An 18,301-nucleotide genomic window follows, 5' to 3' on the forward strand; every position below is an offset into this window, starting at 1 on the left:
GTCACTTGATTCGGATGAAACTCGGTACTAGGGGGTTTTCGAGGTCGCTGATTCCGAATGTAAAGTCGAAATTCGGAAATTCAAGATGGCGGTCAATAGGGAGCCCATTAACCCCATTAAATATCACATTTCATGCGGAAAATGACGATCCCCAAGTTGATGATCATCATTCATTGAATCGTTGTTTGTATCTTAAACATATTTCATATAACATAAAATTGTAATTATGTGGAAAGCTCTCTGCGTTTACCAGGGTTGAGACTGTCTTCAATATCAATATTCAAAGCCCGCATTACTTTCTTTTTTTATTTATTTTTTATATTTTATTATTTTTATTTTTGAATTTTTAAAATTTTTAAAATTTTATTTTGTTATTTGTTTGATTAGATATGATAAGATTATATAAGATGTACAATTTTATAACGTTTAATATTGAACAACTGCAAGTGCCTCTTTGTCTCAACCCTGGTAAACGCAGAGAGCTTTCCACATAATTACAATTTTATGTTATATGAAATATGTTCAAGATACAAACAACGATTCAATGAATGATGATCATCAACTTGGGGATCGTCATTTTCCGCATGAAATGTGATATTTAATGGGGGTAATGGGCTCCCTATTGACCGCCATCTTGAATTTCCGAATTTCGACTTTACATTTGGAATCAGCGACCTCGAAAACCCCCTAGTACCGAGTTTCATCCGAATCAAGTGACATTTTTGCATTACGGGCGGCCATATTTAATCCGCCATCTTGAATTTCCGAATTTCGACTTTACATTCGGAATCAGCGACCTCGAAAACCCCCTAGTACCGAGTTTCATCCGAATCAAGTGACATTTCTGCATTACGGGCGGCCATATTTAATCCGCCATTTTGAATTTTTAAATTTCGACTTCACATTCGGAATTAGCGACCTCAAAAACCCCCTAGTACCGAGTTTCATCCGAATCAAGTGACATTTCTTTACGGGCGGCCATATTTAATCCGCCATTTTGAATTTTCCGCAAACGCCATGTGACCTTCGAAAGCACATGAGAGTACGAACATTTTGAGCCCTAAAACGATTTTTTTGGTCGTGACAAATTTTGGGGATCGTCATTTTCCGGATAAAATGTGATATTTAATGGGGTTAATGGGCTCCCTATTGACTGCCATTTTGAATTTTCCGCAAGCGCCATGTGACCTTCGAAAGTACATAAGAGTACGAACATTTTGGGCCCAGGAACGATTTTTTTGGTCGTGACAAATTTTGGGCATAGCTCTGTCTCAGTTGACGTGGAATGTCCCATGTATATTCTCTCTTTGTAATTGGCGCAGTATTAAAAGATTTCACATATTTTTTTTTTAAATAGATATCACTTGTTACTTAGGTTTTTTCGAGGTAGATATCACTTGGATTGAATAAAGTAACAATTTTGTAATATAATAATTTTGTTAAGAAAAATTAAAGCTACTACCACCTAGGTTAGAATAGATTTAATTTATTTTTGAATTTAAAATTAATGATACTACCACTTGGTTTTTTTCGAGGTAACAACCACGCGTGTACTTGGCGCCTTTTTTTACCTTTTTTGAAAAAGGTAATTTTGTACTGATATCATGCATTTTGTAGTGTTACGCATCCTCCTATATAAAAAAAGTCATGGAGACGCGAGAAGTTGTTGTTTGGAGTCGAATATATCGCACGTAGTGTTGTCGCTTTTCCGCGTGTCTGATTGGCCGGTCGAAGCCGGGTGATCGCGAGATCGCGGCGAGTTTCATGCGAGCTTCGTGCGTGTGTGTGTCGTGATGTGACAGCTCGCGTCGTGTCGTTAGGAGGTTAACTCTGTGTTCGTGTAATTTTATTGAAAAGGAAAAGGATGTTCCTGAGAAATACATTTGTTACATATGTCAAAATCCATATCGACTACGGCCGTCTAAGAAATATTAACACGATCAGGACTGGATTAAGGAAGGAAAATTGTCAAGGTAATTTATTTATTAATATATTTACATTTATATTTTGATTGTGCGTGTGGTTATAATTATTTATATATAGTAATCTGTTTACATGTTATTTATTGAGAGCGAAGGGGTGATGATGATGATTAACGGCGAACTGGTAAAAGTAGAACAACTTCGGAGAAAAGAAATAATAAATTGCACATGTGGTTTTATGGAAGAGGACGGTTTAATGATCTCTGTCTCTGCTGGCAACATGGACATTGTAATTTTATTGAAAAGGAAAAGGATGTTCCTGAGAAATACATTTGTTACATATGTCAAAATCCATATCGACTACGGCCGTCTAAGAAATATTATCACGATCAGGATTGGATTAAGGAAGGAAAATTGTCAAGGTAATTTATTTATTAATATATTTACATTTATATTTTGATTGTGCGTGTGGTTATAATTATTTATATATAGTAATCTGTTTATATGTTATTTATTGATTTTTTAATTTGCAGCTTGTCTAACCGAACTCGAAATCAGTATAAGATAAATCAAAGGACTGCAATGTTGAAGCGTTCTTATGACTTGGTTGCTGCACTTTTACAAATTCAACAACTTCTTCACAGTCTGCGCGTAAAAATCAACGTGGCACATTAAGTTATAAAGTTATACGTCTGCTTTCTTGGAAAAGTTTTTTTGTCTGCATTATAACGACTAATTTGTTTGAATTTATATAGAAAAAAAGATCACCCGAAACTATAGCTTTGGGCCAAGAATTGGGAGAAAATGGATGTACCGAAGATAGACATGGAACTGGTACCAGTGATAGAAATAACTAAAGCGGCAAGTTTTACCGATACAAATTCGGAGATTCTGCGACGTGTCGAGATGAAGGCAGATATCAAGCTGTCTATGAAAGACAATCAAGATGAAAAATCAGTCGCTTCCGATTCGGAATTGATGAAAATTTTGGAAGAAGATAGCACGCCTTTGATGAATCCAGGATTATCAGCAAGAAGGAAGGTTCGAATTCAAAGGACAGTCATATACTTTGAAACGCGTTATGGGGTGGATTCTTCTTTATGGTGATTGGACGAGTGCTATGTATCCCATGGGGTCCGGATCCTCCTATAATTGCAGATTTTGAACGTAAGTATCTGCTAAATACATAAATATTTATGTATTTTTTATTTTTGCAAACAATACGAATCAATTAATGTAAAGAAAACACAATTTTCTTAAAGAAAAACTTGTTGTGTAACTGCTTTTGCATATTCATTATTTTCTTAGCTCCTCACGATTCGGGGTGCTTGATTTGCATGAGTCCCCTTGCCTCTCACGATTCGGGGATGAATGTGCCCAGGCTTTTAATCCTGGCCGTGTCAAGCCCGTCAGAGTATTGGGAATCGGTGCCATATGACAGAAGGAGAAGTCAATTGTAATGCCATATGAAGAAAATATCGCATCAAAATGAAAATCGCTTTGATGGTAACTGAAAAACCTTCTTTGGCAGTATAATCCCTGGCCAATATATTGAGTAATGGGCGATGTAGTACCAGAAAACATGCGTTGATAACTTGAATTGTTTCCTTCTTCACCTTCCTCTTTCCTTCTTCCTCATTTCTATAATAATGAATTTTTTCTACGAATATCTCTAGGACTGAATGGCTCTTGTTCCGTCCACGAATGGGTAGGTCAATTTAGATCTGAGACCGTAAATTTTAAAATAACCTCTGTATGTGGACACGTTATGACATTGGACTTTATTGGAAAATACAAAAACTGAGACAAAGTAGATCCGGTAAGATTAGATATATTGCAGTTTTGTTTTTTATTATGTACAGAATAACTGAATTTTTTTAAATGTATATCTCAGGCTTAATTGTTCTCCTGTTCAACTGAGAAGAAGGAAGCGGTACCGAAACTGAAAATACCATACTTTTTGGCCAAAGAAGGAGCGCATTGTGATTATTTAGTATTATGGCTAGATTGCAACAAGGAAGGTGAAAATATTTGCTTTGAAGTTATAAATGCAGTGCAGCAAGGAATGCACAGAAAATTACATATAAATGTAAGTTGCTTGTACACATCATACTTGTAGATATTGAAGCTATTGATCCTTTTTGTTGTTCTACGATGGATCGCTGATTACGATTTAAATATGTTTTTATTAAACAGCTTTCTTTTTAATAGGATATATGGCGAGTACGATTCTCTGCCATTACGGAAAAATATATAAAATCTGCTTTGGCTAATCTGATAAAGCCCAATGAAAATGAAGCCAAAAGCGTTGATGCGCGTCAGGAGTTAGATTTACAAATAGGCTGTGCATTTACGAGATATCAAACTAAATTTTTTCAAGTATAGCACAACTGTCTTTACATTGTGTCGCGTTATGAAATTTGAATATCAGGATATGAATAAGTTATTATACTTTTAGGGTAAACATAGAGATTTAGATGTATCTCTTATTTCTTATGGTCCGTGCCGAACGCCAACGTTAGGTTTCTGTGTACAGAGACACGACGAAATTCAAACCTTTAAGCCAGATCTATATTGGGTATTGCAAGTATGTAACTATATAATTATGTTTTATTTCGAAATGCTTGTATAAAACATTTTAATTTGAGATTCGTTATTCTTCTTTTTTATTTGTGATTGTCTATGTTTATAACGATAATATTTTAAAATTATTTTTTAGATAACTGTCAAGTTTTCCGATGGTCAAGATATTGCATTAAGTTGGAATCGTGTACGTTCTTTTGACAAAGAAGTTGCAACTATGTTTTTAAGCCACGTTAAAAAACAGGGTCAAGCAACGTGAGTTGTATCTTGCATATTTAAGAATCTTAACACGTTGAAAAGATTACAGCATTTAAAGTAAATTTTTGTATAGCGTAGTGAGTGTGCAAAGCACAGAAAAATCTAAATCGCGACCTATAGCATTAAATACAGTAGAATTGATGCGAGTTGCAAGTACTAAGACAATTATATATAACGATTTCAGATGGTACGACGGCTTTTTTATTTTTTACGTTAATGCTGAATGGAAAAGTCTATAAGCATATTGCGGACAAGATGATGCCTAATCAGGATACAGCCACGAAAAAGAAAGATATGCGCATGGCAGGGAAATTAGCGCTATTCACAGGCCTTGTAAGCATATTTAGTAACAACGAGGATTCTTTGAATTGAGGTCTGTCTTAAAATCGCATCAATTGAAGTGAATCCACTGCTTAGTGCTGAAATTATACGATTTTATTCGTCACAACAAATAGACCAAGAGGAATGCTTTTTCCAGTCGATGGTTTCGAATGTTGCTGACGTATCTATTTCGTTGCAAATGCATCATTATGAAATAATGATCGGTAGTAAATGAGGGATATGTGAATTAAAAAGATGTGTACATTACCTAAACAGTATCTTTGTATGATTACAAACTATCTTCATCTAATTTTTTAGTGACAATGTTCGAATAATTTGCGTTAGTATTTCTGTGTAAAAAAAATATGACGATTATATTATAGTATATCTGATGATTTTAACATAATTATAGAGGTAGGGTGTCTAAATTGTTATCGTTCCATCTAAATGTAGCTTTTATACTGTTCGGATCGATTCGGAGTATCAATATTTTATGCTGCTTGGAAACAAGTAAAAAGTATTTTAAGACACTTGTATCGTTTCCAGAATATAAAAACTTGTGTTTAGATTACAGATATACGTTTTGGGTACTGGCGTATCTATTTCGTTGCAAATGTATCATTATGAAATGATGATCGGTAGTAAATGACAAATATCTGAATTAAAAATATGTACATTACCTAACCCTTCATCTGATTTTTTAATTTTAGTAGTGACAATGTCCGAATAATTTTGCGTTAGTATTCCTGTGTAAAAAAAATATGACGATTACACGATTATATTACAGTATATCTGAAAAATGTTAGAAAATGAAACAATTGTTTAAAGGTGTCCTGTATCATAGCATCTATTTGCTTCGCCTGTATGGAATGTTAATAACGCGTTAAGATAATATAATCATTAAAGTAATATTTCTTAAATGTATATTTCATACTTAATTTTATTTCATAAATACTATCACATTTATTCCTATGAATCGTTTTCATTACGCTATTATGATTTTAACATAATTATAGAGGTAAAATGTGTAAATTATTACCGTTCCATCCAAATGTAGCTTTTATAGTATTATTTATTGTATCGATACCTTAAGGTGATGCTGGAGCCGTCTGTTTTACCGGCATTTTTTTGTCGAAACGTAGCGTCGTTAATATTTGACAGAATTAAAAATCCTTCTCCAGAATTGCAGTACATACATTAATGATTCAGGGGAACTCCGATTTTATATAGAAAACGAGAAAAAATTACGGAAGTACAGATTTCCTTATCTACTTTTATCCCAATTTTTTATGCGTGCAATGTAGCGTGCTATCCTTGTCTATATCTTTGTCTATACAAGGACAGATATAGTCGGTGAGCACTTCTTTATCGACGCTGATCGAGTTCGCCTGCGGCTCCAGCATCCCCTTAAGCTGTTTATAAAAAAATAAAAAGTATTTTAAGACGAGAGAAAGATATAGAGATAGAAAAAGAAGAAAGAAGGAGAAGAGAAGGAACAATATAGAGAAAGATATAATATATTATAAAAATATTTATTATATTGCAAATATATTTAAATTTAAATTTATATATTATTTAACTTCTTTATATACACTACCGCTCATTAATTTCAATATACAACAGATTTGTTGATTTCTCTGTAAAGGATGAGCATCATGATACGTGTTTTGCACAGAAATGAATGCACTTGCTGTTATAAACATTTCACTTGCATGCATCGCATTTTTATATAAATAATATATAAAAATGCAATGCATGCAAGTGTTGAAAGTGTTTATAACAGTAAATGTTATAACATTTCTGTACAAAACACACGTATCATGTTCATCCTTTACAGAGAAATTAACAAATATAGGGGTATATTGAAATTAATAAGCGATAGTGTATACGTTCAAAAATTCATGTGTTTTATATCTCGTGCTTAAGGTACGAAAGTTACAGAAAATAAAGAAGAAAAAAATTTTGTTGAATCGAAAGTGAGAAAATGACAGAAAGATAGAGATAGAAAGAGAGAAAGGTAAAGATAGAGAAGGAAGAAAGAAAGAGAAGAGAAGAGAAGAGAAGGGACAATAAAGAGAAAGGTATACAATATTAAAAAAATATTTAAATTTAGTACACCTGCAGTATAACGCTAATCCCTCTGTTTTTTTTTTAATTTTTTATATTTTGTGTATTTTGCGTCATAAAAAAATTTTGAGAAGGAATATCGTTGTTCATGTTCCGTTTGTTTAAAGTTTATAATATTTAAAATATCACAATGTCGATAAGTAAAAGAATAACAATTTATAAATATATCATCTCTCTCAGTTTTGTATTAATATCTACCGATTATCTCGACAAATTTGTATTTAATTTAAAAAATGTTCTAAATAAAAAATATTTCTTCTTACTTCTTACTTCTATTTTCGCATAAAACGTTAAAAAATGGGGTTTCCATTTAAAAAATAAAATTGACTTATTTGACCTGTAGTTGCACCATCTATAATGAAACTGAAAGTTTCCTCTTTGATATCAAACAAATCTTGTTTAATACATTTTAACACTAAATTTACATTGAATATAGTTAAGCTTTGTAAAAGATTTTTGTTTAATGTGCTTTGTAAAACGAGAAACACAGACTTTACACCTCAATAATATTTTTTAAAACATATATGTTAACTTATATTGCATACATAAAAATATAAGTGTGAATTATTTCCTCACAATTTTTAAGTATGCAAAATATAAATTTGCACGTTGCTTAAGCAATATTTTATTTCGCTCATGAAGCTTCTTCTTTGAGGAAGCCTGTTTTTTATGCATAATTATTAGTAGATATTTATCAATCTGGCTTCCTCATAGAGGAAGCTTTATGAGTGAGCGAAATAAAATGTTGCTTAAGCAACGTGCAAATTTATAATTTGCATATTTAAAAATTGTGAGGAAATAATGTTCAAATTTATAATTTGCACACTTAAAAACTATGAGAAAGCAATGTGCAAGTTTCTATTTGCACATTTAAAAACTATGAGAAAGCAATATGCAAGTTTATACTTGCACATTTTTTAAAAATCTTTTTTACCCTTATTTCATATATAATTCTTTAAAATTTGATTAATCAGTTCTTGAGTTACAAACGTTTGAAATTTCGGAAAATCCGTCCATACATAGAAACCTTATTATGTTTGGTCTAATAAACCAAATTTTAAAGAATTATATATTAAATAGGGGTAGAAAAGGCTGAAAAATATCACAGAATTAGAAAAAGTTGCCAATAATAATTAATACTAAATTGTCCAAAAACATCAACTTTTAAAAAGTCTCAAGCGGTTGAGACTTAAGGTATAGTCTTTAAGAGTTAGGGTGCATTCGGGGAGACGCTATTAACGCTATAAACGCAAACGCTATGAACTTCGTTCGAGGAGCCAATAGCGCGATAGCGATAGCAAGCTCCCCAAACGCAGCTTAAGCGCCAATAGCATTTCGTGCCTCACCTCGAAAATAATAGCGAAAATAGCGCGAGTGATGACGTCACGCTGCCTTTACAGTGACGTCATCATCGTACATCATAGCGCCACAAAGCGTCTCCTCGAACAGTTTTGGACGATAATTGTGCTAATAGCGTGCTCCTCGAATGCACCCTTAAAGTTTTATAATATTGACAATTTTTCTAATTCTATTATATTGTTCAGTCTTTTCTACCCCTATTTCATATATAATTCTTTAAGATTTGGTTGATTAGTTCTTGAGCTACAACCATTTGAAATTACGAAGAATCCGTACATAGGAAGCAAAATGTGCAAGTTTCAAATTTGCACACTTTTTTATTATATTAGCAATTTTTTAATAATTCTATTATATTGTTGCATTCGCGCTGAGTTCGCAGCTTCACCCGGTATTTTCCGCCGCGGAGCGTCTTTAGCAACGGGCGTTGCTATGTGTTGTTGATACAGCCCGGCTGTCAGATTTCCTTCGCACTGAAACTCGAGCGGACGTTTCGGTTCTCGTTCTGCGATTGTAACTTACGCAATAAACCATCCTTACGTTTCTTAAACCTGTGTTCCCTTATTCCGCGGATCGCGAGTGAACGCGCGACCGAGTGCGGGAGTGCTTAGAGAGCGTGCGAAAGCCGCCGGAGTGCAACAATATTATTCAGTCTTTTCTACCCCTATTTCATATAGAATTCTTTAAGATTTAGTTAATTAGTTGTTGAAATACAGACGTTTGAAATTTCGGGGAATCCGTACGAATATAGGACCCTTATAAAGCTGGATCTAATCAACTAAATCTTAAAAAATGATATATGAAATAAGGGTAGAAAAGACTGAAGAATATAATACAATTAAAAATAGACCAATATCTCAAATATTGAGAAAGTTACAGCGCAAAACACAGTTTTCTGAAAAATGAAAACTCCCCTAAAATCCATACCGTTTGACGGATTTTAAGAAAATTAGAGGAGAACATACTTTCTATGATACTTTGTTTGTGTGCAAAATTTCAGCCCGGTATCTAAAAAATATGATTTAACAAATATGATTTCTCGACATTTTGGAACATTCTAAACCTATTTCCAACAAAATCTCGAAATTTTTTTTACCATTACAAAGCTTTCTCTATGAGGAAGTAAATCAAAATGTTTATTACATTCTTAAATAGCAAAAATAAAAATAATAAAATAAAAATAATATTTTTTAGTAGTAATGTAACAATACTTTTAACACTTAATATAATATAATAATATTTAATGTTATAAAATATTCAGACCGAGTGTTCAATCATACTATTTTTTCCATGTTATTTTAGCATACTTTTAACCGACTTTAAAGAGAATGTTCTCAATTCGGCGAGCATGTATGTGGGTATGTCCATGATTTTCTTTGAAACTACTGGACGGATTTGAATGCGATTTCCACTGTTCTATAGAGTAATCCTCCAGGAAGGTTTTTAGTACATAAAATATCGTGTTAGTACATCAGAGTACGGAGTAGTAAGAAAATATGCGATAATAATTATAAGCAATCGAGTAAGCAACTAATGAATTAATATTATTAATTATATTAAATGAATAAAGCACTCAAAAAGTATTTAAAAAAAAAAATTTTTTTTTTAATAGAACCGACTCCAAAAAGCTCTAAAAAGTAAGAAAAAAGTAAGCTTTAATTTTTTTTAATTTTTTCTTATTTTTTACAGCTTTTTGAAGTCAGTTCTCTTTCTTTAAATTTTTGAGCAATTTTTAAAATTTTAATTGTTTCTTCTATTTTTTTAAATAGATTTATATATCAATTTCTATGTAACATAACAGTCACGTGTAAAATTTAATTTCATGATAAAAAATTAAATATGATTTATTTTTAATCGACTTCAAAAAGAAGGTTCTCAATTCGGCGAGTATGATGTATATAGGTATGTCCACGATTTTTTCTGAAACTACTGGACGGATGCGGTTTTCACTATCCTATAGAGCAATCCTTGCTCCGGAAAGTTTTAGTATATAAAATATCGCGTTAGAACATCAGTACGGAGCAGTAAGGAAATATGCATACTTAATAATTACAAACAAATAATAAATTATTATTTTTGATTCGTATCAATTGAATAACGCACTAAAGAAGTATGAATTTAAAAAAAAATTTATTTAATAAAACCAATTTTTAAAAAGCTCTAAAAAGAATAAAAAAAATTAAAAAATAAAGAAGCTTTAAAAGGTATGAAATAATACTTTTAAGAATTCCTTTCAATGTTTTAAAGTCGGCGCCAAATTTTAATATTTTTAAGTATTTTTTTCAATTTTTTAAAGTCGGCGCCAAATTAATAATTACTAAATCAATTTGGCGTCGACTTCAAAAAATTGAAAGAAATACTTATAGCGTTTTTTATTGGCAGAACTGGTACGCACTCAATGCACATTAAAGCCGTCGTACACACAAATCAACGTAAAGTATATGTTTAATATAAACAGGTTAAGTCACAAAATCCTCAATATTCTTTATTGTACTATTTGGTAAAATATATATTGGGTATCAGAGTCAAAATATTTGCATTTTACTTTAGAGATTAAATCAGTGTACAACGGCTTTAATGCGCACTAATTCTGCCAATGAAAAACGCTATTAAAAATATCATTAATTTGACGCCGACTTCAAAAAATTGAAAGAAATTCTTAAAAGTATTATTTCATACTTTTGAGAGCTCCTTTATTTGTTAATTATTTTCATTTTTTATTCTTTTTAAAGTTTTTTTTAAAGTCCGTCCGAGAAGAGGGAGTTGAAAGAAAATCGAAAAATAAAATGATAAATAGGCAGGGGGAAGGGCTGATTAGATGGGTTGAAGAGGAAGGGTGGGGAATTATGAACGGAGCAAAGGAGGGAGATGAGGAGGGGGGTGACTTTTACAGGAGAAAGGGGGGAAACAGTGATCAATTACGCGAAAGGAGATAGGAAGGCTTGAGAAAGAGTGACAAGATTGGAGGTGGGGTGGATTCGGATCACCAATCAGTAGCAGTACGGGTGGACAAAGGGGGGTTGGTGAGAAGAGAGGGACAATAGCGGAGGTAGAGAGGTGGGTGGAAAAGACGGACTGGTCGAAAGAAGCGAGAGAGGAGTTTAGAAGAAGAACGGAGGAGGTAGAAATAGGGCAATAGATAAAGAGGTCGAAAAGTTGACAAAAAGAATTAAGATGGAAGTAATGGTGAGAAGAGTAAAAAGAGGGGCAGAAGGAAAGGGAGGATGGTGGGATGGGGACTGTAGGAAGAAGAGGAAGGAGGTAGAAAAGTTATTGAGAGGCTGGGAAAGAGGAAGAAAACACAAAGAAGATTATAAGAGAAGAAAGAAGAAGTATAAGAAAATGTGTGAGAGGAAAAAGGAAAAAAAAGAGAAATCTGCTGGAAGAGGTAAGAGAGGCGAGAACAGAGAAGCAGGTGTAGGAAGTAATAAAGAAGGAAAGGAGAAGAAGAGTAGAAATTAATAAGGAAATAACAATAGAGGAGTGGAATAAATACTTTAGGGAGATGTTAGAAGGAACGGAATACAAGCGAAGGTTAGGAGAAGGAGAGGAGGAAGAGCAGGGGGCGGAGGGGGAAGTGGAGAAAGGGGAGGGTATAGGATGGGAAGAGGTAGAGAAAGTGCTGAAAGGGCTGAAAAAAGTAAAGCAGCGGGAGAGGACGAGATAGGAAATGAAGTGTGAATTTATGGGGAATTATGGGGGGAAGTGGTTTAAGAAAGGCGTTATGGGAAATATGCAGGAGAGTATGGAAAGGAGAGGGTTTCCCAGAGGCGTGGAAGGACGGAATAGTGGTTCCGATAGCGAAAAAGAGGGGCAAAAGAGGTGAGTGAGCATAGAGGGATTACGCTGATGCCGACGGCGTACAAAGTGTACACGTCGGTTTTAACAAAATGGTTGTTGAAGAGGTTAGAGAGGTATTCAGAAAGGAAGGGGTTGGAATTGAATGTGGACAAGACAAAGATAGTAAGGTTTGGGAAAAGAAGTGAAGGCAGAAGAAAGGAGAAATGATGGTGAAAAGGGATTTCAAGAGGAAGAGGGATACAATGGAGAAAAAAGAAGGAGCGGTTGGGAAAGGGAGCAAGGGCATTTTCAAGAAAAGCAGGAAGGTAGTGAGAACGCCACCAGGGGGGGGAAAGACATGGATATGAAAGGGTTGTTGAGAGAATTAGGAGAAGAGCTGAGGGAGGGGTTAAGGGGAGTGAGAGAGGAATTAAGAGAGGTGGCGAAGGGGCAAAGGGAGGCAATGGTGGAAGAAGTTGAGAAGATAAGGAACGAACTGAAGGAGAGAGAGGAGAAATGGAGAAGAGAGAGAGAAGAGTTTAAGAATAGAATAGAAGATTTGGAACGAAAATTGGAGAGGATGCAAATGGAGTTAAAGGGAGGAGGTCGTGATGGAGGAAAAGGTGCAGAAGGAAGCGGAGGAGGGAAAAGGGAGGAGGGGAGGGAGTAGGAGTCTGATTGGAAGGAGAGGGTGGAAAGGCTGGAAAGAAGGTGTGAAGTGAAGGAGAGGGGAGAAAGGAAGAGAAATATTTTAATAAAAGGAGTAAAAGGATGCGGGAGGAATAAAGGGGGAAGTAGAGGAGGTGATGAAAAAGATAGGCGTGGAGGTTAAGATAGAGGAGATTAGAAAAATAGATGCGGGAAGGAGAGAGAAGGGAGGCATGGCAGTAGTAAGAGTAGGAAGTGAGGAAGAGAAATCAAGAATAATGAGAAATAAGTGGAAATTGAGAGACAAAAGTACTTGGATAGAGGAAGATTTGACGTGGGAAGAAAGAAGGATAAAATGGAGGGTAAACCAAGTTACATGGAAGGCAAGAGGAGAAAGTAAAAGGGTACGGATAGGGCAGGGAGAGGTATGGATAGAGGGGGAGTGGTGGGTGTGGGATGAGGTAAGAGATGTGCTTAGGGATAGTAGAGGGAAGTGTTGGGAGGCAGGGCAAGGGAAAGTAGTCCAGTCACTATGTACAAAAAAACGGATTATAAAAGACATAATTCTGACCCAGGATTTTTCTTTTGAGGGGTGTTGGGGGGCTCAAGAAAAGCTTAATCTCAAGTTTTCGACCTCTGTTTCCCGTGTGCTTTTTTTACGGGAGTAAAAAATGTGAAAAAATGGTTTTTCCGCGATAACTCGGTTTCTAATAAAGTTACAAGGTCGAATCGGAGCTCATTTTAAAGCTTTTTTTACGCTCTACAAATTATATCGTATGACATTTTTACGTATGATCGATTGTTTTCGAGACATCGAACGAGAAAGGGAAATAAAAAAGTATAATATTTAGTTTTTTTCTTTTTACTCATTATTGTCGTCCGAAATTGCAAAAATGCTTCAAATGAAACTTGTAGAGCGTAAAAAAACCTACAATTTTTATTTGTTATTCATTTCATTTCGTTGAAAATTACGCCTTGTAGAGCGCTTCAAAGTGGAGAGTCGTCGCCATCGCGTCAGCGGCGCGTTGTTTACGTCGATACGCGGCATCGAACGCTTTCGCTAAGATTTTCGACTTCATTGACGCAAAAAAGTAACATAATAGGTGTTTTTTATAGGATTTTTCCCGCTCTACAAGTTACGATCAGTGATATTTTGGCGTACGATCGATAGTTTTCGAGATATCGAACGAGAAAAGGAAAAATTGAGCATTTTTGTTCGTTTTTTTTTCTATTTTATCGTTTTTCGCACACGAATCTGTATAAACGCTTCAAATAAAACTTGCAAAGCAATAAAAATCGTAAAATGTTTTTATTTATTACTTTCATTTCGTTGAAAATTCCATATCGCACTACGCAAAGTTGCAAATAAATCTTGCAAAGCCTGAAATTATTGTAGCTATTTTGAAACCGTCAAGTTTTCTTAAGGGAATCAAACACGTATTTGCCATTGCAGATAGTTGTTTTGAAACGAAAATTGTTCATTACTTAATAAATAACAAGTTATTCGTATCTTGAACGTTTTGGTCGTGGCTGATTGTCGCCATCGTCTTCTTGAAGTTGAACCTTGTTCGGGTGTTGCTCGTCGTCTTCGTCGTCGTTGAAATAGTCATCCATCTCACTTGCCATAATTTCTGCCGGAGTTATCGAATTCAGGCATGTTTGTCCGGAACAGTGATAGCAAATCATCGAACATTTAATGCCTGCTTTTCGGCAATCAGACGAGCCACTGCAGTTTCCCTTGCATTTACATGAAATTAACTGCAGTAGCTCAGCAGGCGCAGGTGGGGCTTGACTATTTCAACGACGACGAAGACGACGAGCAACACCCGAATGAGGTTCAACTTCAAGAAGACGATGGCGACAATCAGCCACGACCAAAACGTTCAAGATACGAATAACTTGTTATTTATTAAGTAATGAACAATTTTCGTTTCAAAACAACTATCTGCAATGGCAAATACGTGTTTGATTCCCTTAAGAAAACTTGACGGTTTCAAAATAGCTACAATAATTTCAGGCTTTGCAAGATTTATTTGCAACTTTGCGTAGTGCGATATGGAATTTTCAACGAAATGAAAGTAATAAATAAGAACATTTTACGATTTTATTGCTTTGCAAGTTTTATTTGAAGCGTTTATACAGATTCGTGTGCGAAAAACGATAAAATAGAAAAAAAAAACAAACAAAAATGCTCAATTTTTCCTTTTCTCGTTCGATATCTCGAAAACTATCGATCGTACGCCAAAATATCACTGAACGTAACTTGTAGAGCGGGAAAAATCCTATAAAAAACACCTATTATGTTACTTTTTTGCGTCAATGAAGTCGAAAATCTTAGCGAAAGCGTTCGGTGCCGCGTATCGACGTAACCAACGCGCCGCTGACGCGATGGCGACGACTCTCCACTTTGAGGCGCTCTACAAGGCGTAATTTTCAACGAAATGAAATGAATAACAAATAAAAATTGTAGGTTTTTTTACGCTCTACAAGTTTCATTTGAAGCATTTTTGCAATTTCGGACGACAATAATGAGTAAAAAGAAAAAAACTAAATATTATACTTTTTTATTTCCCTTTCTCGTTCGATGTCTCGAAAACAATCGATCATACGTAAAAATGTCATACGATATAATTTGTAGAGCGTAAAAAAAGCTTTAAAATGAGCTCTGATTCGACCTTGTAACTTTATTAGAAACCGAGTTATCGCGGAAAAACCATTTTTTCACATTTTTTACTCCCGTAAAAAAAGCACACGGGAAACAGAGGTCGAAAACTTGAGATTAAGCTTTTCTTGAGCCCCCCAACACCCCCCAAAAGAAAAATCCTGGGTCAGAATTATGTCTTTTTTAAATGTACATAGTGACTGGACTAAAGGGAAGGAAAGCAAAAGAGAGGAAGGGCAAAAGTAGGGGGAGTAGAAGAGGGAGAGGGAACGGGTGGATGAAAGAAGAGTAGAGAATGAGAAGGATAAGAGGGAGGAATTAGAGAGAAGATTTGGAGAGGAAGAGGGGGAGGAGGGAGAGAGGAGAGAGAGAGAGGAGGCAAGGAGAATATAAGGTAGTTTTTTGGAATGTGGCGGGATTAACAAATAAAGATAAAGAGTTCTGGAAGGGGCTGGAGGAATTGGGATGTAATGGTGTTATGTGAGACGTGGGTGGATGGTAAGGGATGGGAAAAGATAAAGGAAAGGCTGCCGAGAGGTTACGTGTGGGAAGTGCAGAAAACATGGAGGAAGAATCGGAAGGGAAGAGCGGTAGGAGGAATGATAGTAGGGGTGAGGGTAGAGGTCAAAATGGAAAAAGAGAGGACAAAAAAAGATAAAGAAGGGATGCTATCGATAAAGGTGAGGTTAGGGAAGGAGTGGTGGAACATAGTAGGAGTGTATATAAATAAGATATGGACAGGAAATTGGAAGACCTAAAGTAATGGATGGAGGAGATAGAGACGGGAGTGAGGGTGCTGATAGGGGGGTTTTTAACGCAAGGGCGGGGAAGGAGGGGGGATTCGTAGAAGAGGGAGAGGAAGAGAGGGAAGAAGGGGAAAGAAGAACGAAAGATGGCAAGGTAAACGGGGAGGGAAGAAAGTTATGTAGGTTTTTGGAGGAGCATGAGTGGGATTTTTAACGGGGGAATTAGAGGAGATGAGGAGGGAGAATGGACGTATACAGGGAGGAGAGGGGAATCGGTGATTGACTACGTGTTGGGGGACAGGAGGACAAGGGAGAGGATAGAACGGGTAGTGGTGGAAGCGAAGGTCGACTCAGGTCACCAGCCAGTGACGGCGTGGATAGAAGGGGTGTAGGACGGTTTGGGTAAAAAGAAGGGGGAAGGGCGGAAATGGGAGAGAAGATTGGTCGGAGTAGGGCAGGAAAAAATTTAAAGAGTTAGTGGGGGATAAGCAAATTCAGGAAGGGGGAGTGGAAGAGGAGTGGCACAGGGGCTGAAAGGGAGGATAGGGAAGGTATTAAGGGAAGTGAATGGGAAGGGCAAGAAGGGCGGAGAAAGGGGCTGATGGGGTGAGGAATGTAAGGAAGGGAAGAGAAAGGGCTCATGTTAAGGAAATGGAGAAGGGAAGGAAGGAAGGGTGAAAGTTATAGGGAGGAAAAACAGCGATACAAGAAGCTGTGTGAGGAAAAGAAAAGAAGAAAAGTGGAGAAATGGGGAGGGGAGGTAAAGGAGATTAGGACAGAGGGGCAGATATGGAAGGTGGTAAACAAGGAGAGAAAGAAAAGAAAAAAGTTGAATAAGGGAATTAGTATGCAGGAATGGGATAGGTATTTCAGAGATTTGTTGGCAGGAGTGGAAGGGAGGGTGGTGATGGGAGCAAGAATAGAGGGGGAGTTGGAGGAGGAAGCGGAGGAGATAAGGAGAGAAGAGGTGTGGGAAGTGGTGGGAAAGCTTAGGGAGGGAAAAGCGATGGGAAGTGATGGAATTCCAAAAGAGGTATGGAAGTTTGGAGGGGAGGTGGTGAAGGAATGGTTGTGGGAGGTATGTAATAAAGTGTGGAAAGGAGAGAGTTGGCCGGAAGATTGGAGGGAGGGAATTATAGTGCCCATAGGAAAGAAGGGAAAGGGGGAGAAAGTGGGAAACTACAGAGGGGTGACGTTAGCACAAATGGCATACAAGGTGTACGCTGCTGTTTTGGCGGAAAGGTTGAGGAAGGAGGTAGAAGAGAAGGGCTTGCTTCCGCCGAGTCAGACAGGGTTTAGGAGAGGGGTAGAGACCACGGACAAGATCTATGTATTGAATTACTTAACAAATAGGCAGGTAAATGGGAAGAAGGGGAAGATGGTGGTGTAGTTCGTGGACTTGAAGGCAGCTCTTGACTCAGTGGACAGGAGGATTCTGGTGGAAGCGATGAGAAAAAGGGGAGTGAGGGAGGGCTTGGTGATGAGATGTAAGGAGCTGTTGGGGGAGACGGTATGCAGGGTAAGGGTGGGAGAGGAGCTGGGAGAGAGGTTTTGGACAGGAAGGAAAGTTAGACAGGGGTGCCCGTTAAGCCCGATTTTGTTTACGTTGCTGTTGACGGACATTGATGACGAGCTGAGAAGAGGGGGTTGGGGTGGAATTAGGTTGGGATGGAGTTATATACGTTGGCTTATGCGGACGATATAGCGATGTTGGCGGAGAGTGAGGAAGATATGAAGGGAATGATAGGAAAATTAAAAAGGTATTTGGACAGAAAGGGACTGGTATTGAATAGTGGAAAAACAAACGTAATGCGATGTAGGAAGGGGGGGAAGGTGGAAAAATGTGAGCTGGAGATGGAAGGGTAGGGTAATTGAGAAGGTGAGGAAATTCTGTTATT

The 18,301-nt window shown here is 36.3% G+C and overlaps 1 protein-coding gene across 1 annotated transcript; it reads left to right on the forward strand.

Moving 5' to 3' along the window:
- The first annotated feature begins 1,372 nt into the window (after nucleotides 1–1,372).
- Nucleotides 1,373–7,473, forward strand: LOC139777771 (DNA topoisomerase 3-beta-1-like). Its single transcript, XM_071715370.1, has 9 exons — nucleotides 1,373–2,344; nucleotides 2,456–3,089; nucleotides 3,231–3,428; nucleotides 3,599–3,741; nucleotides 3,817–4,011; nucleotides 4,134–4,301; nucleotides 4,381–4,509; nucleotides 4,642–4,760; nucleotides 4,948–7,473. The coding sequence occupies exons 5-9, from the start codon at nucleotides 3,988–3,990 to the stop codon at nucleotides 5,000–5,002; spliced, it is 495 nt and encodes a 164-aa protein (XP_071571471.1). The 5' UTR covers nucleotides 1,373–2,344; nucleotides 2,456–3,089; nucleotides 3,231–3,428; nucleotides 3,599–3,741; nucleotides 3,817–3,987; the 3' UTR covers nucleotides 5,003–7,473.
- Nucleotides 7,474–18,301: the final 10,828 nt, after the last annotated feature.

This window comes from Temnothorax nylanderi, unplaced genomic scaffold (assembly GCF_030848795.1).
Source record: "Temnothorax nylanderi isolate EJ_2023f unplaced genomic scaffold, tnyl_v1.0 TNYL_tig0161_pilon, whole genome shotgun sequence".
Taxonomy (NCBI): Eukaryota; Metazoa; Arthropoda; class Insecta; order Hymenoptera; family Formicidae; genus Temnothorax; species Temnothorax nylanderi.

Excerpts from the sequence above, each read along its gene's own strand:
- LOC139777771 (XM_071715370.1), top strand. The coding sequence starts at position 3,988 with ATGCACAGAAAATTACATATAAAT. Across the intron at positions 4,510-4,641 it reads ATCTATATTGGGTATTGCAA|ATAACTGTCAAGTTTTCCGA; the intron begins GTATGTAACTAT and ends ATTATTTTTTAG. Across the intron at positions 4,761-4,947 it reads AAAAAACAGGGTCAAGCAAC|ATGGTACGACGGCTTTTTTA; the intron begins GTGAGTTGTATC and ends TAACGATTTCAG.